Here is a 22,723-nt window from a genome sequence, read left to right on the forward strand (position 1 = left end):
CCTGAGGGCACTATTATAGACGGTCTGGCTAATTCGGTCCTTCAAGGCAGGTAGATAGCTATCCGAGGAAATGCTTATCGCCAGTTGTGATGCGTTTCTATGTAGAGGCACAGCATATCCCCATTAAAAGTTGATCTTTGCAAGTCTTTACTTGGAATCACAGAAAACTAGAACTGCAAGGGACCTGGAAATATCATCAAGTCGAGTCCCCTGCCCTCACGGTTGCTGCCTGCAGGTTAGAGTCACAAAAGCAAAGGGGAACGTAGCTAATGCTAGCAGACTCTTTGTCTCTGTTCTCCCATTATAGGCTTTTCTGCTGGAAGCTGAGGGTCTTCTTTGAACTCTCGGACAAACACCATCAAAACCAGTGCCAATTTTTTTTGCATCTTGAGACACAGACAAATACACTAAGCAACTATGGTCTCCATTGATAAAAACATGTTCAGTTCCCATCTCAAAACAGATGAAATAATGCAGCAAATACTGAATTATCAAGCACAAAGACATCTGTACCCAGATCATTTTAATTCTAAAGTTACTGACACAATTACATCAATCCTGGGTCCAATGTTTCTTGTCAACTGTACTTTTGAGATTAGCATGTAGTTAATTAAAAGGGAACCATTCAGAACAATCCCATGCCTCCAAATTTTGTCCAAGTCATCAAAAAAAAATTGAAAGCCATAAATCCTATTTTGTCTAGGCTCCTTTTGTAATTCAGGTTGAACCTCTCTAGTTCAGCACCATCCGGGGTCTGGCATGATTTTAGTGAGCCGGATGTCTTGCTTATCATGGATGTGGCCAAGTTTCCCGCGGTCCCATAAAGTTTGTTTACAGCCACCAGTCCTGGCTCGCAGTGTTCTGTGCTGTGATTTAGCTCTGATTTACCCCGTGGTGTCTTCTCAGAGCCCAGCAAGAAGCGGAAGGGTTGGTGATGCAGCTAGACAAAACTGACCTCCCAGGGTTCAGCAAATTGTCTGGTTTGGCACTGATCAGGTCCCGAGGGTGCCGGACTAGAGAGGTTCTTAGTAATTTTCAGATGGAAAAAAAAAACTTGGCGCAGCTCCTATCGGCAAGGCCTGAGTGAAGCTCAGCTTGTGCCCATATGGAGCTGAACTACGTCAACATGTGCAGTGTGCCAGCCCCACCTGTTCAAACAGCCTGAAATTCTCACAGAAATGAGATAGTTATCCAGAATGAACTTTGCAGTCCTCCTGTCTTGTGGTGTCTGATCCGTGGGCGTTTGCATCTTCTAGTTGCCATGAAGACTAGCAATGTTCCTTTGTTTTTCAGGGAAAGCTGAAAAATCACATGTAATCACGTGACTCCAGCAGCTGAGGCTTTAAGAAAAAACACTAAATATCCTGAGAGTCGGAAGCCCGACACATGTTCTGCTTGCTTTTACCTCCTTTGCCCTAACCTTGCCTAGGAACTGTGGCATCTTGTCTAAAAATAGATTCCGGGCACTTGAGGGCCTAGACCAGCAGTCTCCAAACTTTTTTGAATGTAAGCCAGCCCTGGATCCACCTCAAACCCAAGCACTCCTGGCCCGCCCCTTCTCCGAGGCTCCGCCCCTGCCCCGCCTCTTTTCTGAGGCCCCGCCCTCCTTACTTTGTGAAGATGGAGGACAGAGTGACATCAGCGCCCCCTGCCCTTGTCTCCCCCACCCTGCACAACAAGCAGGAGGCTCCCAGGAGGCGGCTCTGGGCAGGAGCAGGAGGGCCGTGGGAGGAGGGGAGGCTGAAGTCCTGGCACTTGATAACCTCCCAGCCAAACTACTCAGGATCACCTGTCAGAGGCTCTAAGATCTACCGGCCGATCCTGATCGACTGGTTGGTGACCACTGGCCTAGACTGTCCTGTGTGTTTTTACTCCACCTCACATAGAATCATAGAATCATAGGACTGGAAGGGACCTCGAGAGGTCATCGAGTCCAGCCCCCCGCCCTCAAGGCAGGACCAAGCTCCGTCTACACCATCCCTGACAGATGTCTATCTAACCTGTTCTTAAATATCTCCAGAGAGGGAGATTCCACCACCTCCCTGGGCAATTTATTCCAATATTTGACCACCCTGACAGTTAGGAATTTTTTCCTAATGTCCAATCTAAACCTCCCTTGCTGCACTTTAAGCCCATTACTCCTTGTCCTGTCCTCAGAAACCAAGAGGAACAAATTTTCTCCTTCCTCCTTGTGACACCCTTTTAGATATTTTAAAACCGCTATCATGTCCCCCCTTAATCTTCTTTTTTCCAAACTAAACAAGCCCAGTTCATGAAGCCTGGCTTCATAGGTCATGTTCTCTAGACCTTTAATCATTCTTGTCGCTCTTCTCTGTACCCTTTCCAATTTCTCCACATCTTTCTTGAAATGTGGCGCCCAGAACTGGACACAGTACTCCAGCTGAGGCCTAACTAGTGCAGAGTAGAGCGGCAGAATGACTTCACGAGTTTTGCTTACAACACACCTGTTGATACAACCTAGAATCATATTTGCTTTTTTTGCAACAGCATCACACTGTTGACTCATATTCAACTTGTGGTCCACTATGACCCCTAGATCCCTTTCCGCCATGCTCCTTCCTAGACAGTCACTTCCCATCTTGTATGTATGGAACTGATTGTTCCTTCCTAAGTGGAGCACTTTGCATTTCTCTTTATTAAACTTCATCCTGTTTACCTCTGACCATTTCTCTAACTTGCTAAGGTCATTTTGAATTATGTCCCTATCCTCCAAAGAAGTTGCAACCCCACCCAGTTTGGTATCATCTGCAAACTTAATAAGCGTACTTTCTATCCCAATATCTACATCATTGATGAAGATATTGAACAGTACGGGTCCCAAAACAGACCCTTGCGGAACTCCACTTGTTATCCCTTTCCAGCAGGATTTAGCACCATTAACAACAGCTCTCTGACTATGGTTATCCAGCCAATTATGCACCCACCTTATCGTGGCCCTATCTAAGTTATATTTGCCTAGTTTATCAATAAGAATATCATGCGAGACCGTATCAAATGCCTTACTAAAGTCTAGGTATATGACATCCACCGCTTCTCCCTTATCCACAAGGCTCGTTATCTTATCAAAGAAAGCTATCAGATTAGTTTGGCGTGACTTGTTCTTCACAAATCCATGCTGGCTATTCCCTATCACTTTATTACCTTCCAAGTGTTTGCATATGATTTCCTTAATTACCTGCTCCATTATCTTCCCTGGGACAGATGTTAAACTGACCGGTCTGTAACAGAGCCCTGATTCTAAATGGAGAATCCAGCTGCCAGCCCCTCCCAAATCACACAAATAATGCAAGTGGCAGAGTTTCCCTGGGAGCTCCGAAGGAAGTTATATGCAAGAGTCACGGTGCCCGTTATCAGGACGAAATCTGTTCTTAAGGCTCCTGCCACAAGAGGCTGGGTGCAAGGTTCAAGACTCACCAGCTCCTAGCATGCATATCTTTTGTCTGATAGGGCCGGGCTAAATCGCACCTGCAAACCTGGCACAGAAGGCATGAAATGGGCTACACATGCAACACAAAAATAAGTCGTTTAACACATGGAGGGGGGCAGTGAAGATGTTCCTCATCTGGGACGCCGAGGGCCAAGGGCTGGTCCTGGCCCTGCACTGGGATCAAATCTCTGCATCCAGCTGACACAGTTCCCATTCCTGGCCCGCCACGTCTAAGCCGCCCCTTTGCGGAGCTCAGGTGAGTGGCAGAAATCCAACTCACCCAGGCTGATTTCAAACCCGTGGGCCTGTAGCACAGAAATGTCTTACTCAAAGCAGGTGCTAAGGTTTTACCCACGTGACCCCAAAGGGCCGGATGACCCTGTTTATCTAGGGGCCCATCCCTCCTGATGGCTTTTAGAAACAGGGAATCCCAGGGCTGGAAGAGACCTCAGGAGTCATCGGGTCCAGCCCCCTGCCCAAAGCAGGACCAACCCCAACTCCATCGTCCCAACCAGCAGGGCCGACCTATCCAGTAGGCACAGTGCCTGGGGCCCACGATACTTTTAGGGGCCCAGAAAAGGTTTTAATTTCTTTTAAAATCAGAAGAAAAAAAAACTTTTAGGGTTGAAGAAAATGTTTTAATTTTTTTCTCTCATCAGAAAAAAATGAAACTTTTAGGGCCCAGGAAAATCTATTACATTTTGCCTAATACAGAAAAAAAAATGTTGATGTATTTAAAGTTATATCAAAAATAATTTTTAATTTTTTTGTATGGAGGAAGGGGCCCACGAAGGCGAAAAGTGCCTAGGGCCCACGAAAGTCATAATGCGGCCTTGCCAGCCAGGGCTTGGTCAAGCCGGGACTTAAAAATTTCTAGGGATGGAGATTCCACCACCTCCCTAGGGAACCCATCCCAGTGCTTCCCCACCCTCCTAGGGAAACAGTTTTTCCTAATATCCAACCTAGACCTCCCCCACTGTAACTTGAGACCATTGCTCCTTGTTCTGCCATCTGTCACTGAGAACAGCCTCTCTCCATCCTCTTTGGAACCCCCCTCAGGCAGTTGAAGGCTGCTCTCAAATCCCCCCTCACTCTTCTCTTCTGCAGACTAAACAAACCCAAATCCCTCAGCCTCTCCTCGTAGGTCATGTCCACACACTTGGGAACACTCCGCTACCAATGTCTTTTATACCAAGCAAAGCGAACACATGCTGTGGGTCAGCTGACAAACAGCACGGAGCCGGGCTTGAATTCTGAGTATTTTCCAAAGACCCCTCCTCCCCCCACCAACATGCTATAAAACTTCAGGGGGCTTGAAAATAGCTCCTGCTGAATTTAAGCCCTGGCACCGAAACAAAAGCAAGGCTGCTGCTACCAATTTGTCAAGAGCTTTGACTTTCTGTCACATCAGCACATTCGCCCCACGTTGCTCAGGTCCTTAACTCAATTACGTTTGTCCATTTCTCCTCGCTCCCTGATCATGACAAAGGGGAACAGGATTTGCCCCCGTACAAATCCGGGGGAGTACGCTTCAGCCCCCATTGAAGGGCAGCTCAGGGGTGAAAGGCTCAGAGCTGGGGCAGTCCTGGATGGGGTGGGGTGAGCACCTACAACCAGCCACTTTCACCTGCCTGGTGATTCTCTTTTCTGTTTGGTTTTCTGAAGCAATCCCATTCCAGGCACAGCCCATTGTCCTGGCACAACCAACCGCTGACCTTGCTTTCAGTTACGATAAGAGGAAGCTGTATTCCGAATGCCATGCTTCTAGTTTTTACCATTTCCGAGTTCTTTAACAGACAGACAAACTCTCTAAAATATACACTAGCGAGCTATGGAAGGTTTGCAAGGCATAGTCAAAAGTCTGCACACCCACGGCGAATGTGATGTGTGACAGACTGAGAGAAGCAGCTTTCTCCCTTCTCTTTGTGCTGACCAGTCAGCTGACCCATGGAATGTTTTCATTATCATATATATAGTAGCCCAATGTCTGTTACTCTAATGCTGAAATGCTGGCTGTTGCCTCTGGGCGGCGCTGTTGCCTGAGTCACGTCCTTCGCCTCCTGCCATGGCCCTCGGCTGACTTCTGTGCCGCTCAGCCGGGCCGCCGCAGGGGAGCAAGCGGCCGTTTGGGCGCCGTGGTCCCCATGCAGCACCCCCATGCAGCGGGAGATGAAAGGGGGTGGGGCGGTGACGTACATGCCCAGGGAGCGGGGCCTGGACAAGCGTGCATCCCCGATGGAGACAGAGGAGAGTGGAGAGAGAGTGAGAGGCAGGAGGGGGAGAAGAGAAAGAGAGAGAGGCAGAAGATGGAGGAGAGCTGAGAGAGAGAGGGGGGAGGCATTAGGAGGAGGAGAGAGAGAGAGAGACGGAGCGAGAGACCGGAGGCTCAGGAGAGAAGACCGTCGTGGAGGAGAGACCTGAAAATCCCGTCTTATGGCGGGCAAATTGGCTAGTAAACATATAGAGGTTGAGAGTTCTGAAGATATCTTGGGAATTGAAATGCACCATTCCCAAGAGAAATGGGATGGACTGGATATCCAAATGCACTAGACCCCTTTGGAAATCTCATCCACATATAATAAAGATGCTCACATATAACAACTCCCTGTGCTCACAGAAATCCTGCAAGTAGTTTAGTTTTGAACAACGATAAAAATTGAAAGATCTCAGGTTGGATCTGAAAGATCTCAGATCCAAATGCCAACTCTCTCATCCAAACTAAACCTAACATTTTTTAGAACATTACACTGTGGGCAAATTAAAGTCATAAAGGCATTCCCAGTCATATGTACATTGCAGGGTTTTCTGTCACTAATTAACAGGCTGTAAAAATACCAATTAATTCACCGTCAATATAACCCCATCAGTGACATCAGTGGGAGGAGGGTTTACATGCTACGCCTTTTTGAAATTCTGGCCTAATGATTTGTCCTTCCGTGTAATTGACATAGGCCTTGTCTTTAATCTGCGGAAGATCAACACGGCTGCGATCGACCTTCTGGAGTTTGATTTAGTGAGTCTAGTTAAGACTTGCTAAATCAAACTCAGAGGGTGCCTCTGCTGGCATCTGGTACTTCTGCTCTTACTCCTTGCAAGGAAAGTTGATGGGAGTGTTTGCCCCTGTCGGCCTCTTGCTGTGGGGATGCTGACAAGCTCAGCTTAAGGTATGCAAACTCCAGCTACGTATTCTACATATTCTATGTAGCTGGAGTTGCATACCTTAAGTGGACCTGCAGGGTCTAGCGTAGAGCTGGCCTATGTGATCCCTGGTAAAAAGAGTCCCTGCTTACACTGAGGGGGGAAGATATCTACATTACATTTCCCCCCCCCCCAAAAAATGGCCCCATTGTTGCTGTCATACTAGTGTAGAAGGGGCTGTAAGTAGCCAGGTGTTGTCTGTATCCTGTTCAAATCAGGAAGGTACTTTGCACCTTCTCACTGGTGAAGGGGAATGGGTGGGAAAACTGAGAAATAAACCTAGTGCAGACGAGGCCAACATGACACTCGGTTCTCCAGACTGGAGAGCTTACTACCTAGCTTTTGAAAACCACAAACACAACAGAAACGTGATTAGCAAGGCAATCAGAGCACCCAGTGTTCTTAACTCCACAGCAATTTCACCCTTTTGTTTCTCCGCAGTTTACCCAGGATTTTGGTGTAGATATTACAAGCGCTATGTTGGCTCAGACCTTTTTGATAGACAGAACTATGAACACATCAAGAATCCAACTTCACCTTGGGGGATGAACTTTTTGCATGTGCGCCAATGAGAGAGAAACAGCAGAAATCCTTCCGGATATGGCTAAATTAAGGAGCACTTTGGAAACACCATGTATTTAAAAACAATTCTGCCAACAATACATGCTGTATATTTTTGTGCATATACCCATGCATGTGGGTGTGAGACTGTGTGTCTATATCTATAGCTTGAGAGAATTCTGCTTTTCCTTACCCCCCTAAATTGTTCATTACGGGCAAGACAGGCATTTCTCAGCTGACTACGCAAGGCTCTGTTTGTAACATCACAACTGGCTGCTGAGGCTTGCAGTGAAAGAAATAAGCCATAGAAACAGATGATCCCTTGAGAGACAAATATCCTATTTTCAGGCAAATGTTTCTAATGGCAACAAACAAGGGTCTAAAGAATGGCAAACAGAACTGCCTTTTAGTAAGTCTTTCCAACATTTTGACACTGATTCCAAAAAGCAAAACACTTAAAATCCAGACTGTCCATCTCTAATTGTCTTACTGCACAATGAATGACAGATCTGTAAATGTTGTGTTATAGTGCTAGTGTTCTGTATTTGCAGTAATACCACCTCCGCTGAGGAATAGCTTGTTAGAGTTTAAAACTTTTGCAAATCTCTTTTCTCACCTTGGTTTTTCAGGACCTAAACCAATTTAGGCTCTAAATCCCAACTCCATAATTTGACTTGAAATGAGATTACAAAGCAGCACTGATGATGCACATGAGAGATATAAATGAAAATATATTACACACAGACTTGCATTGGCATCCAAACAGACCAGCCCTTTTAAACATCCCTCCTTTTACAGCATTATCTCTTTGGATATTTGGTGCTGGTCAAAAGATGATACTGGACCACAGAGAGAAACCATGCATCAAGTACACTTTGGGTAAGTGTCTCCAGTACCGATCTACCGGTGCCCTGCTTTTCAAGATCTGTCTCTTCTCCTTAGAAATGATTGACATGAACGCTGAATTTCGCCCAGCTGTGTGGTGGTTTTTCGATGTGGACATAGTTTCACCGTTTTGATTCTAAACCCATTCCACTGAGATTTGCAAATATTGTGCTTACCTCTCCAGCAGTCATGGGCTTTCTGAGTTTGCTAGCCCTTCCAAAAGTTCTGTCATAATCAGTGTTTATAATTAATGTATCTGTTGATTAGCAAGAGTTAGCCCATGAGCCATTCTTTCTAGGGGCCTAACTGATACATCGGAAAGGGTTTTACTGCAAAATAGGAGTCTGAATAATGTTTAAAATGTGCTCATCTAAACTTGTGGCTGCTGTATCCATCCCAGTAAAAAAAAAAAAAAGATTTAATTCCACCTGTCTACCATAAGCTCAAGATAAAGTCATCCCAATAACTAAGCCTTGCACCCAGTGTTACTGCAGCACTGTCCACTCTCAAGGCTTCCCAAAGCTCGTTCCGGAGAGATAATTTACTGAAATCAATCCAGTTCATTCATTTCTTTACCACTTTTGCTGGGAGCATTGGCAGCTTTTCCCCAGAAGGCAGGTGCTTCTGAGATGAAACATGGCAGCTCCTTGACATCCCACGGTAAGACCACAACACCACTAAGAGCAGGAAGTGAACTAAGAAAAATCATATGCACAAATGTAATTTCTGATTCAAGTGGGGCATATTCAGAGGTGACCTGCAAAGGAGGAAAAGGGAGTTTGGTTCCTTTTGGGTTGTTTTTTTGTTTGGCTCCTTTATGACATATAAAGAGCTTTTCCCCAACTCAATATTTTTCCTGTTAGTGTTTCACACTAGAAATGGAAACCTTACCTCTCCCGGAACACTCCTCATGACATCACAAAAGTGAAACAAACAAGAGGGCTGCTAATTTGCTAGTCCAACTGCTTAAAATTCCATTTTCAGTCTACTTCTAGAAATAAAAACACATCTACCTCAGCTAGTCCGACTGAGCAACATTTTGGGAGACAAGGATGTTTTCGGCTAACATTCCAAATGCCTATTCAATTCAATGGTGAAGAAGCTCACAACAGACATCTGTAATATCCGATTTAGCAAAACCGGGGGGGGGGGGGGGGAGGGGGAACCAGACTTGACTTTTTAATATTGCAAAGGTTAAACAAAAACCCACAATCAGAAAAAAGGCTACGGAATTTATGGTGACTGAAAAAAAAATGTAGGCCTCCTTTATGCACCATAAGGAGCAAAAACAAGGCCCCAGAACGTCCTTTAAATTTTCTTTAAAGGATTCTTTTAAGATTTCAAAAGTCCAATTTATTACATTAAAAGTCCATTATCAAATCTCCAACACACAACACTGTGCACACCTCCTTATAAGCTATCCCTTACAAAGTCCAGAAAAACTCATCACTACCAACAAGAGCAGCTTTGATCAACCCCATTGTGGTCAGCCTTTTTCGAATAAAACAAAAACCACTCACACGCCATTTAACACCCAAAATGAAACAGCTGTAAATCCAGCAATTAGGGCTGTAATTTGACTGTTCTGATCAAGTGTGCCAAAGGCTGTGTAGCTGCTGTGGAATTCAAGAGCTACCACAGAATCTGCAGGAGTGGGTTTTTTTTTTTTTTAATTAAGATCCTGAAGAAATGAATGTGGAGAAAAAGGGAATACGGAAGCACTAGATGGAGAGCAGGGAGAAAGGACTGTAAGGGGAGATGGGGAGAAGAGGAAAAAGATTGGGGGAGGGAAAAGAAGGGCAAACTGGGAAAAGCAGAAAAATGAGTCATCTGGAAGGTTTTTACAATCTGCCCCGCTCTCGTAGACATCAGACGTCGGGAAACGTTGTGAGTTTCACACACACCTGTCTAGAACGAACAGTCCTTCCCCAAACCCTCTGACATTTTAGCAAAATCGTTACCACTTGCCCGCTCTCTCAACGCAAGGGGCTCCCCTGATCTAATGTGCATCAGTGGAGTCAAGAGACGTGTCTCTGTCACACACACAAGCTGGCAAATCTAGCCGGCCCTGGGCAAACAGTTTTCATGTCTCCAACGACACAAGCGCTCTTCTCTATGAGTGCTGGGTGGTTTGCCCTAGAAGTCTGCTCCTCCGTCACAGCCCAATGACACTCACTGGCCAGACAACCTGGGAGGAACCACTCGGAGAAGCCGGAAGGGCCCGGTGTCTAGGCCAGGCTGCTTCTTGTTTGGGATATTTATTGAGACGGCCAAGGTAGGAGTGTCGGTGAAGCCGGCACTTTTCCAGAAGAAACTGGACTAAGATCCCCACATCCATATCCCACAGGCCTCCGGACAGAGGATGGACTAAGATCCCCACATCCATATCCCACAGGCCTCTGGACAGAGGATGGACTAAGATCCCCACATCCATATCCCACAGGCCTCCGGACAGAGGATGGACTAAGATCCCCACATCCATATCCCACAGGCCTCTGGACAGAGGATGGACTAAGATCCCCACATCCATATCCCACAGGCCTCCGGACAGAGGATGGACTAAGATCCCCACATCCATATCCCACAGGCCTCCGGACAGAGGATGGACTAAGATCCCCACATCCATATCCCACAGGCCTCCGGACAGAGGATGGACTAAGATCCCCACATCCATATCCCACAGGCCTCCGGACAGAGGATGGACTAAGATCCCCACATCCATATCCCACAGGCCTCCGGACAGAGGATGGACTAAGATCCCCACATCCATATCCCACAGGCCTCCGGACAGAGGATGGACTAAGATCCCCACATCCATATCCCACAGGCCTCCGGACAGAGGATGGACTAAGATCCCCCATCCATATCCCACAGGCCTCCGGACAGAGGATGGACTAAGATCCCCCATCCATATCCCACAGGCCTCCGGACAGAGGATGGACTAAGATCCCCCATCCATATCCCACAGGCCTCCGGACAGAGGATGGTCATTTGGGTCGGTACCTCCAGGGGAGCTGTAAAGTTTTGCACCCAGCTGACTCACAACTACCGTATGGTTTGAAAAGCATGTTGTGAAAGCGCCCAAAGCTTTCCACTCTGCATCCCCGGACGGGCCTTGAATTATCCACACCGAAAAAGGGCCAGGAGTGACACTGCCACAGTGACTCAGAACCACCCATCGTATTTATTCGGCAGCAGGAAACACCCTCTCCTCAAAAACTCCATGAGTGCCCAGCCCCTGGTTACAAACCGATGCAGGCAGGACAAAATCGGATGCTCCAAGTGCCCCAGAATTCCTGGAGTACAAATGCCCAGCACGGCTGGGACGGACACACATCCCAGAGCAGAGGGCAGAGAATCAGGGCAGAGAACATCTCTCAGCAGCAACGCGTCCCCTGGCAGCACATTATAACGCCGGGCTCAGAGACACGAGAGCCCCATGAAACAGCAGAACATCCCCCTTCCAATGAGGTACCCCCCCCCCCACACACAGACACACACACACACAGAGCGCTATGCATCGTACAGCCTTTCCCAGCCAGTAGCATCAGGAGAATGTGATTAATCCCATAAGACATGCTCGGAACTTTCCCTTCAGACAGCCTCTGCTCCTCCTCCAGACCTACTGGCCATGGGTGTCATCTGACCTGCAGATTTCACTCCGAATAAAGATCAGCGAAACCGCGCCCGCTAACCCATGACTTGCCGCTTTTGCTCCTCAGCGACACACACTTGCTCACTGCAGGAGGGGGCTTTTGGTTTTTGAAATGGGAGAGGATGGGGGGGAAAACCCAGCACAATTCTCCCCTGCCTCTAGGCGTGCGAAGCATGGAAGGGAACACACACACATCTCCTAGGTAGGGAGGGAAACCCACCAAGCAGGAAGGGCTACATCCAAAGAACTTTGCAGGGGTCGAATAGGGAAGCCACTCGGGTGTGTGTGGGGGGAGGGGGGGCTAATTCAGCCTTAATCTGCCTTTCCCTTCGCGATCTCTCCCCCGGATCCATGTCTCCTTTCCATTCCCATCCGCCCTCGCCCATCGCTGCCAGGGGAGCATGTGCCCACAACCTGCTCTGTGTTTACACTTTGGGAAAGTCTCTCCTGCCTGCAGCATGCCGCTCCAGGTGGGGTGGGGGAGGCGATCCAGGCTATGCCCCGCAGAGAGAGCAAGGGTTTGGGTGCGCACACAGACCACAGCACCTTCCCCATGGCCAAAAGCCCACCCAGGACTGCAGAGGCGGGCCAGGCTCGGGGCGAGCTGATAAGCAGCAAGCCCATCACTAAGGCACGTCTCTACCCTCCCCCCCCAAGCCCTGGGGGAAGGGGGGGAAGGGCCTGTTCAGAAGGGAGCCATCCCCAGGACCCCAGCACACAAACAGGCACCACTGCCAGCAAACGCCTCGCCCCCTCCGGACAGCTCCATGCCCCCGCTGGGAGCGAGCCAGCCAGCCGCAGCCCCCAGCCCCACGGCCGGCCCCACACCCCGCCAGGCTGTATCCTCCGCCCTGGGCCTGCCCCACACATCCCCCTCCCCCTCCCCACTTACCCACTCCAGCACCCTCAGGAAAGCCAGCGGCTCCTTCAGCGCCCGGAAAGTGCCCGTGGAGGAGAGCTGGGGAGAACGCAAACACAAGACGGGATCAGGGAGCAGGCGGAGAGCGAGAGCCAGCGCCAGCCCCAGCCCCTGCCCCTGCCCCTCTCCCCGTACCTGGTTCACCGCCTCCATGGCTGCCCCGCCGCCTCTGCCCCCGACCCCCGAAGTTCACCGCCCTCCCCAGCGAGCGCGTCCCAGCGCCCGGGCGCAGCTGCCGGGAGAGGCCGCTTGGAGACGCGGTGCCTGCGCCGCTGCGCGCCCGGAGAAGCCACCCAGGAGCCGGGCGCCGCGCTCCCCCCACACAGGCACGCCGGGCTGTGGCACACGCCAGCCGAAAGCGCTGGGCGGAGGCAAGGGAGGGGCGGACCGGGCGCCTCTCCCCCGCCTGCCTGGGCAGGAGCGCGCTGCCCGCGCCCGGGGCGCAAGGCGCTGGAGAGGCCAGGGCGCGCCCTCCGGCCAGCGCGGGGAGCTGGCGGGAGGCGGGCAGCTAAGGACGGGGAGGTCGGGAGGGGACTCAGGAGCTTAGATGGGGGCGAGGAGCAGAGATTGGGGAAGCAGGGGGCAGGATCTGAGAAGGGGGCAGGGCGAGAGGGCAGGGGCAGGATCTGAGAAGGGGGCAGGGCGAGAGGGCAGGGGCAGGATCTGAGAAGGGGGCAGGGCGAGAGGGCAGGGGCAGGATCTGAGAAGGGGGCAGGGTGAGAGGGCAGGGGCAGGATCTGAGAAGGGGCAGGGCGAGAGGGCAGGGGCAGGATCTGAGAAGGGGCAGGGCGAGAGGGCAGGGGCAGGATCTGAGAAGGGGGCAGGGCGAGAGGGCAGGGGCAGGATCTGAGAAGGGGGCAGGGCGAGAGGGCAGGGGCAGGATCTGAGAAGGGGGCAGGGCGAGAGGGCAGGGGCAGGATCTGAGAAGGGGGCAGGGTGAGAGGGCAGGGGCAGGATCTGAGAAGGGGCAGGGCGAGAGGGCAGGGGCAGGATCTGAGAAGGGGGCAGGGCGAGAGGGCAGGGGCAGGATCTGAGAAGGGGGCAGGGTGAGAGGGCAGGGGCAGGATCTGAGAAGGGGGCAGGGCGAGAGGGCAGGGGCAGGATCTGAGAAGGGGCAGGGCGAGAGGGCAGGGGCAGGATCTGAGAAGGGGGCAGGGCGAGAGGGCAGGGGCAGGATCTGAGAAGGGGCAGGGTGTGAGGGCAGGGGCAGGATCTGAGAAGGGGCAGGGTGTGAGGGCAGGGGCAGGATCTGAGAAGGGGCAGGGTGTGAGGGCAGGGGCAGGATCTGAGAAGGGGGCAGGGCGAGAGGGCAGGGGCAGGATCTGAGAAGGGGGCAGGGCGAGAGGGCAGGGGCAGGATCTGAGAAGGGGCAGGGCGAGAGGGCAGGGGCAGGATCTGAGAAGGGGGCAGGGCGAGAGGGCAGGGGCAGGATCTGAGAAGGGGCAGGGGGAGAGGGCAGGGGCAGGATCTGAGAAGGGGGCAGGGGGAGAGGGCAGGGGCAGGATCTGAGAAGGGGGCAGGGTGAGAGGGCAGGGGCAGGATCTGAGAAGGGGCAGGGGGAGAGGGCAGGGGCAGGATCTGAGAAGGGGCAGGGTGTGAGGGCAGGGGCAGGATCTGAGAAGGGGGCAGGGCGAGAGGGCAGGGGCAGGATCTGAGAAGGGGGCAGGGTGAGAGGGCAGGGGCAGGATCTGAGAAGGGGCAGGGCGAGAGGGCAGGGGCAGGATCTGAGAAGGGGCAGGGGGAGAGGGCAGGGGCAGGATCTGAGAAGGGGCAGGGGGAGAGGGCAGGGGCAGGATCTGAGAAGGGGGCAGGGCGAGAGGGCAGGGGCAGGATCTGAGAAGGGGCAGGGGGAGAGGGCAGGGGCAGGATCTGAGAAGGGGCAGGGGGAGAGGGCAGGGGCAGGATCTGAGAAGGGGGCAGGGCGAGAGGGCAGGGGCAGGATCTGAGAAGGGGGCAGGGTGAGAGGGCAGGGGCAGGATCTGAGAAGGGGGCAGGGGGAGAGGGCAGGGGCAGGATCTGAGAAGGGGGCAGGGTGAGAGGGCAGGGGCAGGATCTGAGAAGGGGGCAGGGTGAGAGGGCAGGGGCAGGATCTGAGAAGGGGCAGGGGGAGAGGGCAGGGGCAGGATCTGAGAAGGGGCAGGGGGAGAGGGCAGGGGCAGGATCTGAGAAGGGGGCAGGGTGAGAGGGCAGGGGCAGGATCTGAGAAGGGGCAGGGCGAGAGGGCAGGGGCAGGATCTGAGAAGGGGCAGGGGGAGAGGGCAGGGGCAGGATCTGAGGAGGGGGCAGGGTGAGAGGGCAGGGGCAGGATCTGAGAAGGGGGCAGGGGGAGAGGGCAGGGGCAGGATCTGAGAAGGGGCAGGGTGAGAGGGCAGGGGCAGGATCTGAGAAGGGGGCAGGGGGAGAGGGCAGGGGCAGGATCTGAGAAGGGGCAGGGTGAGAGGGCAGGGGCAGGATCTGAGAAGGGGCAGGGTGAGAGGGCAGGGGCAGGATCTGAGAAGGGGCAGGGTGAGAGGGCAGGGGCAGGATCTGAGAAGGGGCAGGGGGAGAGGGCAGGGGCAGGATCTGAGAAGGGGGCAGGGTGAGAGGGCAGGGGCAGGATCTGAGAAGGGGGCAGGGGGAGAGGGCAGGGGCAGGATCTGAGAAGGGGCAGGGGGAGAGGGCAGGGGCAGGATCTGAGAAGGGGCAGGGCGAGAGGGCAGGGGCAGGATCTGAGAAGGGGGCAGGGGGAGAGGGCAGGGGCAGGATCTGAGAAGGGGCAGGGTGAGAGGGCAGGGGCAGGATCTGAGAAGGGGGCAGGGTGAGAGGGCAGGGGCAGGATCTGAGAAGGGGCAGGGCGAGAGGGCAGGGGCAGGATCTGAGAAGGGGGCAGGGTGAGAGGGCAGGGGCAGGATCTGAGAAGGGGCAGGGGGAGAGGGCAGGGGCAGGATCTGAGAAGGGGGCAGGGTGAGAGGGCAGGGGCAGGATCTGAGGAGGGGGCAGGGCGAGAGGGCAGGGGCAGGATCTGAGAAGGGGCAGGGCGAGAGGGCAGGGGCAGGATCTGAGAAGGGGGCAGGGTGAGAGGGCAGGGGCAGGATCTGAGAAGGGGGCAGGGTGAGAGGGCAGGGGCAGGATCTGAGAAGGGGGCAGGGTGAGAGGGCAGGGGCAGGATCTGAGAAGGGGGCAGGGTGAGAGGGCAGGGGCAGGATCTGAGAAGGGGGCAGGGTGAGAGGGCAGGGGCAGGATCTGAGAAGGGGCAGGGGGAGAGGGCAGGGGCAGGATCTGAGAAGGGACAGGGTGAGAGGGCAGGGGCAGGATCTGAGGAGGGGGCAGGGCGAGAGGGCAGGGGCAGGATCTGAGAAGGGGGCAGGGTGAGAGGGCAGGGGCAGGATCTGAGAAGGGGCAGGGCGAGAGGGCAGGGGCAGGATCTGAGGAGGGGGCAGGGCGAGAGGGCAGGGGCAGGATCTGAGAAGGGGGCAGGGTGAGAGGGCAGGGGCAGGATCTGAGAAGGGGGCAGGGGGAGAGGGCAGGGGCAGGATCTGAGAAGGGGGCAGAGGGAGAGGGCAGGGGCAGGATCTGAGAAGGGGGCAGGGGGAGAGGGCAGGGGCAGGATCTGAGAAGGGGGCAGGGTGAGAGGGCAGGGGCAGGATCTGAGAAGGGGGCAGGGGGAGAGGGCAGGGGCAGGATCTGAGAAGGGGCAGGGGGAGAGGGCAGGGGCAGGATCTGAGAAAGGGGCAGGGCGAGAGGGCAGGGGCAGGATCTGAGAAGGGGCAGGGGGAGAGGGCAGGGGCAGGATCTGAGGAGGGGGCAGGGCGAGAGGGCAGGGGCAGGATCTGAGAAGGGGCAGGGGGAGGGGCAGGGGCAGGATCTGAGAAGGGGCAGGGGCAGGATCTGAGAAGAGGGCAGGGGGAGAGGGCAGGGGCAGGATCTGAGAAGGGGGCAGGGTGAGAGGGCAGGGGCAGGATCTGAGAAGGGGCAGGGTGAGAGGGCAGGGGCAGGATCTGAGAAGGGGGCAGGGTGAGAGGGCAGGGGCAGGATCTGAGAAGGGGGCAGGGCGAGAGGGCAGGGGCAGGATCTGAGAAGGGGGCAGGGGGAGAGGGCAGGGGCAGGATCTGAGAAGGGGGCAGGGTGAGAGGGCAGGGGCAGGATCTGAGAAGGGGCAGGGTGAGAGGGCAGGGGGCAGGATCTGAGAAGGGGGCAGGGTGAGAGGGCAGGGGGCAGGATCTGAGAAGGGGGCAGGGTGAGAGGGCAGGGGCAGGATCTGAGAATGGGGCAGGGTGAGAGGGCAGGGGGCAGGATCTGAGAAGGGGGCAGGGTGAGAGGGCAGGGGCAGGATCTGAGGAGGGGGCAGGGTGAGAGGGCAGGGGGCAGGATCTGAGAAGGGGGCAGGGTGAGAGGGCAGGGGCAGGATCTGAGAAGGGGGCAGGGTGAGAGGGCAGGGGTAGGATCTGAGAAGGGGGCAGAGGGAGAGGGCAGGGGCAGGATCTGAGAAGGGGCAGGGTGAGAGGGCAGGGGCAGGATCTGAGAAGGGGCAGGGGGAGAGGGCAGGGGCAGGATCTGAGAAGGGGGCAGGGTGAGAGGGCAGGGGCAGGATCTGAGAAGGGGGCAGGGTGAGAGGGCAGGGGCAGGATCTGAGAAGGGGGCAGGGTGAGAGGGCAGGGGCAGGATCTGAGAAGGGGGCAGGGTGAGAGGGCAGGGGCAGGATCTGAGAAGGGGGCAGGCCAAGAAGGTATGGGCGCAGGGTAGGGGGCCAGGAGTCGAGATGGGGGCAGGGTGAGAGGGCAGGGGCAGGATCTGAGAAGGGGCAGGGTGAGAGGGCAGGGGCAGGATCTGAGAAGGGGGCAGGGTGAGAGGGCAGGGGCAGGATCTGAGAAGGGGGCAGGGTGAGAGGGCAGGGGCAGGATCTGAGGAGGGGGCAGGGTGAGAGGGCAGGGGTAGGATCTGAGAAGGGGCCTCAGGTGCTGAAATGTTGTGGACCGGTCCTGGCGGAAGGGCCGGGGGATTCAGGAGCTTTGAAGGGGCCCGGTGAGAGGGCCGGGGGATTCAGGAGCTGTGAAGGGGCCCGGTGAGAGGGCCGGGGGATTCAGGAGCTTTGAAGGGGCCCGGTGAGAGGGCCGGGGGATTCAGGAGCTGTGATGGGGCCCGGTGAGAGGGCCGGGGGATTCAGGAGCTTTGAAGGGGCCCGGTGAGAGGGCCGGGGGATTCAGGAGCTTTGAAGGGGCCCGGTGAGAGGGCTGGGGGATTCAGGAGCTTTGAAGGGGCCCGGTGAGAGGGCCGGGGGATTCAGGAGCTTTGAAGGGGCCCGGTGAGAGGGCCGGGGGATTCAGGAGCTGTGAAGGGGCCCGGTGAGAGGGCCGGGGGATTCAGGAGCTGTGATGGGGCCCGGTGAGAGGGCCGGGGGATTCAGGAGCTTTGAAGGGGTCCGGTGAGAGGGCCGGGGGATTCAGGAGCTGTGAAGGGGCCCGGTGAGAGGGCCGGGGGATTCAGGAGCTTTGAAGGGGTCCGGTGAGAGGGCCGGGGGATTCAGGAGCTTTGAAGGGGTCCAGTGAGAGAGCCGGGGGATTCAGGAGCTTTGAAGGGGTCCAGTGAGAGAGCCGGGGGATTCAGGAGCTTTGAAGGGGCCCGGTGAGAGGGCCGGGGGATTCAGGAGCTGAGCTGAGTTGCAGGGGTTGAGGAGCAGACATAGGGATTCAGAGTGTGGAGGAGCAGAGATGGGGAGCAAGGGAGATTTGCGTTTGGGGTGGGAGGTTGTGGGGTTATATGCCTGCTGAGGGGTGTGGGGAAAGGCCCCCTAGGGCTGAGAGGGACTTAGGGGAGCACTAGCCTTCGCGACAGGAGAGGCTGGAGTGCAGGGGGCCAGCTGACATTGGCTCACAGCCCACTGTGGAGTTGGGAAGCAGGCACTGGTACCGGTAGCTCGGCTGGGGGGAGGAGGAGGGGCGTTCCAGCCACATGCAGGGGCCTGGAGATAAGCTACATTGGCTCTGGAGCTTTGAGACATTGGTCAGGCTCCTTTTCGATCTGCTGTAACTCCAGAAAACCCAGCCACAAACCGACCCATCTAATAGCCCCTTGGGTTTGCCAGCGAGACATGGAACACCTGGTTCTCCATCCGGCAAACGCACAGCCAGCTTCCTCCCCTTCACTTCCGTGGCCCTATAGAGGCTGCTGCCCGACAGCTGGCTGAAAGGGTATTCAAAACCTGAGTTAAAATGAAAAATTATATTTTCACCAACATATTTGGAGGGGTTATTTTAATGATCCAGCTGTGGGGTGGTTTTTGTGTGTGGTTTTTTTGTTTGCTTTTTGTTTGTCAGAACAACCCTCCAATGTTCACAAATTGTTTCTTCAATTGTTTTTCTCCGCTTTCAGTCCTTCCCAGATGTATGTTTCTCCTTGCCAAAGGAGAAAAGGTAAAGGGAGGGGAAGGTCAATGGAGGAGGATTATGAAAGAGAAAAGGAAAGAAAAGCAGTGAAAATAACCCACGTTTAGTGAGTTTTGCCAGAAAATCTGAAATTTTTTTCTGTGTGGGGAAAAATGTTGAGGAAAAAATGTTTTCAGCTCTTTGCGTCTTTTCCCCGTTTTGATCCACGGATGTTAAAAATCTTCACCCAACCTGTTCCCTTAAGGCACCATCTGACATTTCAAAGGTAAAACGCAAGATAATTCCCAGCCCCATAACACATAGTATGTTAGCCTGACACTGGTAGGGTGGCAAAACAATTCTCGTGCCACACACATGTATGTTTCCCATCGTCTAACACTGACATGTTTGAATCATTTCCTTGACAGCAGACCCATGTTTTTGGCATCATTTCCTGACACATTCTTTATCATATAACCTTGCGTGGAGAGCATTTCCCTGTGTCTTCCCTCATTTACATCATGCTCTCACACAGCCAGAGTTTCATTTCCTTTTGACACCAAAACATCCCAAAGGGAACTGGGTGATGGAATTATGTCCTGCTCGAACAGGGGTGAGGAACCCTTTTTTTAGGTCGGGGACTGCTGACCCCCAGAAAAATCAGTCGGGGCCACACACAAGTGAGAAGCAGCATAAATCACTACATTAATTACATTACATTTAAATTACATTAAAAACCCCACCCCCTCACTGACTTGGCCCCCATTTGAGAAGCAGAAAGATACTCCCCATGTTCCCCTCACACAGCAGAGCCTACGGATGTCCAGGCTGGTAGATTTTGTGTGCTCCAGCCATGTGGTGGGGCAGGAGGAGGGGGGGGGGAACAGGAGCGCCAGCCACTGGCTCCCCAATGCTGGGGACGGAGCCCAGAGCCTCAGGGGCCAGATCCAGGCATGCTGGGGGCCACATCTGGCCCCCGGGCCTTAAATTCCCCACCCCTGTGCTAGAAAGAAAAATAAAGGGAAGGAGGGAGGGGCATCCTGTTACATAACAGCTGCACATGCTCAGATCTAGGGCCCAGTCCAGCACACATAGAGGCACTTGCTTTATTTTACTACCACACATTGTCTCAATATTAATGATAGTCAAGTTGAGCACATTACAGTTTCCTCCATCTAGGGCCTTAAGCACATTTCCAAACATTTTCATTTTTTAAATATCGGAAGCTGTTATTCCACATCTAATAAAAGGAAGTTCTTCTTCACACAGCATGTTGTCAACCTGTGGAACTCCTTGCCACAGGAGGCTGTGAAGGCTAGGACTATAATAGAGTTTAAAGAGAAGCTGGATAAATTCATGGAGGTTAGGTCCATAAAAGGCTATTAGCCAGGGGATAAAATGGTGTCCCTGGCCTCTGTTTGTCAGAAGCTGGAGAAGGATGGCAGGAGACAAATCGCTTGATCGTTGTCTTCGGTCCACCCCCTCTGGAGCACCTGGTGCTGGCCACTGTCGGCAGACAGGCTACTGGGCTAGATGGACCTTTGGTCTGACCCAGTACGGCCGTTCTTATGTTCTTATGTTCACATACAGAACTAATCCCAGCCCCAAGTTTCACTCAGTAATTTGGTTAGCCTTTTTAGGGTTGCCAGATAGTTTCACAAGTGCCGAACATGGCATGGAAAAAAATGGGTTGAGCCCCCTGCCAAAAAACCCATGGGGACCAAAGTTGTTGAGCAAAAAAAAAACCAACGGCTCAAAACAAAGTCATGGCGCCTTTAAATTCCCATGCTCCTCCTGCCCCCACCAGACCCGGCAGGGGAAGAGTGTCCCAAGTGGCCTTCCATCTGAGAAAAACAGAAAATACCGGACATTTTACATGTCCAGTATTTTCTGGTTGTTTTTCTATCAGACTGAAACCACAAATACCGGACTGTCCGGGCCAATACTGGACACCTGGCAACCCTAAGCCCTTTTCCATCAAGAGCTGTAAAACAAATACAGAAAGTGCATTAAAAGATGGTTGTGGCAAGTCTAGGAGTCAGGAACAGTAGGGGGGGACAGAATTGTTTAGAGCTGCATGGTAATTTTACACTCTTTCATCTAAAGGCCACCAATTTGTATCTGATCCAGACAGGGGAACCGATATTCTCAGCGGACTCCTGGACCAGGAGTGGGAGGGCCTAGCTCCTGGAGTGGGCGGGACCAGGGGCGGGCAGCTCTCAGGACCACCCAGAGTGTGCTGCTGGTCCCGCCCCCAGCCCTCAGAGAGGTGACACACACCGTGGGCGTTCCCATGGCGATTTAAAGGGCCTGCGACCTTGGTCTGTGCCCTTGCCACAGTCATTGTGGGGGCAGTGGCTGGGAGCCACGGGCCCCTTTCAACCACTGGGCCCCTCTTCCTTCTACCTCCTTCCCCCGTGATAAGCCTGGGTCCAGATCAGTAGGAAGCAACAGAAGTGGAAGAAATAATTCCTCAAACCAATTGTTCAAATGCAAAATAACTTTTACTGAAATTAAAATGTGAAAGAAATTTTTTTTTCATTCGTTTTGAATTGTTGTGGTTCGTGGTCATTTGACGCGATTCCAGCCTGGAGCCTGTTCGGGTATGTCTAGACTACACCTCTCTGTCGACAGAGAGATGTAGATTAGGCACGTCGAAATTGCTAATGAAGCAGGGATTTTAATATCCCGTGCTTCATTCTCATAAACATGGCTGCTGGGTTTTTTTTCAAAGCGGAGCTTTTTGGAAAAAAACCCGGCAGTCTAGACAGGGATCTTTCAAAAAATAAACCCTTTTTTGAACAATCCTGGATTCCTCAAAAAATGAGGTTTACAGGATCTTTTGAAAAAGGGTTTATTTTTCAAAAGATCCCCATCTACACTGCTTTTTTTTTCCGAAAAAGCTCCTTTGTGAAAAAAAAGCGGCAGCCATGTTTATGCTAATGAACCACGGGATATTTAAATCCCTGCTTCATTAGCAGTTTCAACGTGCCTAATCTACATCTCTCTGTCGACAGAGAGGTATAGTCTAGACACAACCTTCCTGTTCAGATCTCTCTTTGAATGGACATTCTTAGATGAACCATGGAGCCTGCTTGGGGTTTAGAGGTCAAATCCTGCGCTATCCTTTATTGAGTCTTCCAGATATGATTGTTGGTACATCCTGCCACAGTGAAGCACAAATACTTTTTTTTTTGACTGTCGCAGAGGTGATCTTTTGCACAGAACAACTTGCACATATCAGCCGTAGAAATATCTCATTGGTTTTGAAGCTCCCAAACTAAATCTTACTTGACCAATGTGGTCTTAAAAATAAAAAAAAAACAAAGACACAAATCTTTTGCTACTCCATGAAAAAAATTCTCAAACCAAAATTATCTTATGTTCAAACAAGCAGATGTGCGAGGTCTGCAGTTGGAAACTCTGCAGAGGAGAGTAAAGATCTAGAGACTAAAATTAGGGTTGTGCTCAATTATATTTCTCTGTGTTTTCACACCTGTATGACTGTGCTTGGCAAGCATGGCCCAAAATAAATGCAGAAGAGGTGCAATTATAAATCTTTGGGATGAAGGGTAGAGAGACTAAAGAAGTTAAAATAATGTTTCAGAGAGATGAAACCTCCTTCGGGGGAGGGGGGTGTCAAAACATGGACGTACTGCTCCAAGATTACATTCACAATATAGGGACCAAAATTCTCCTGCTCTGCCTTTCTCACC

General features: G+C 52.9%; 1 protein-coding gene across 2 annotated transcripts in view; it reads right to left on the reverse strand.

Annotated features, from left to right (window-relative positions):
* The window catches only part of SYNPR (synaptoporin), a 231,170-nt gene extending 217,973 nt beyond the window's left edge, over positions 1-13,197 (reverse strand). The window contains exons 1-2 of one of the 2 annotated variants that reach the window (XM_075938487.2): positions 12,802-13,197; positions 12,640-12,705 (exon numbers count right to left, since the gene is read on the reverse strand). In XM_075938487.2, coding sequence (XP_075794602.1) covers positions 12,640-12,705; positions 12,802-12,819 — 84 coding nt within the window. In that variant the 5' untranslated portion in view covers positions 12,820-13,197. The remainder of the gene's footprint in view (positions 1-12,639; positions 12,706-12,801) is intronic. The other variant, XM_075938486.2, reaches the window with a different exon arrangement.
* Between the last annotated feature and the right edge of the window lie 9,526 nt (positions 13,198-22,723).

This window comes from Pelodiscus sinensis, chromosome 11, assembly GCF_052426305.1.
Source record: "Pelodiscus sinensis isolate ZL-2025 chromosome 11, ASM5242630v1, whole genome shotgun sequence".
In the NCBI taxonomy this organism is placed as follows: Eukaryota; Metazoa; Chordata; order Testudines; family Trionychidae; genus Pelodiscus; species Pelodiscus sinensis.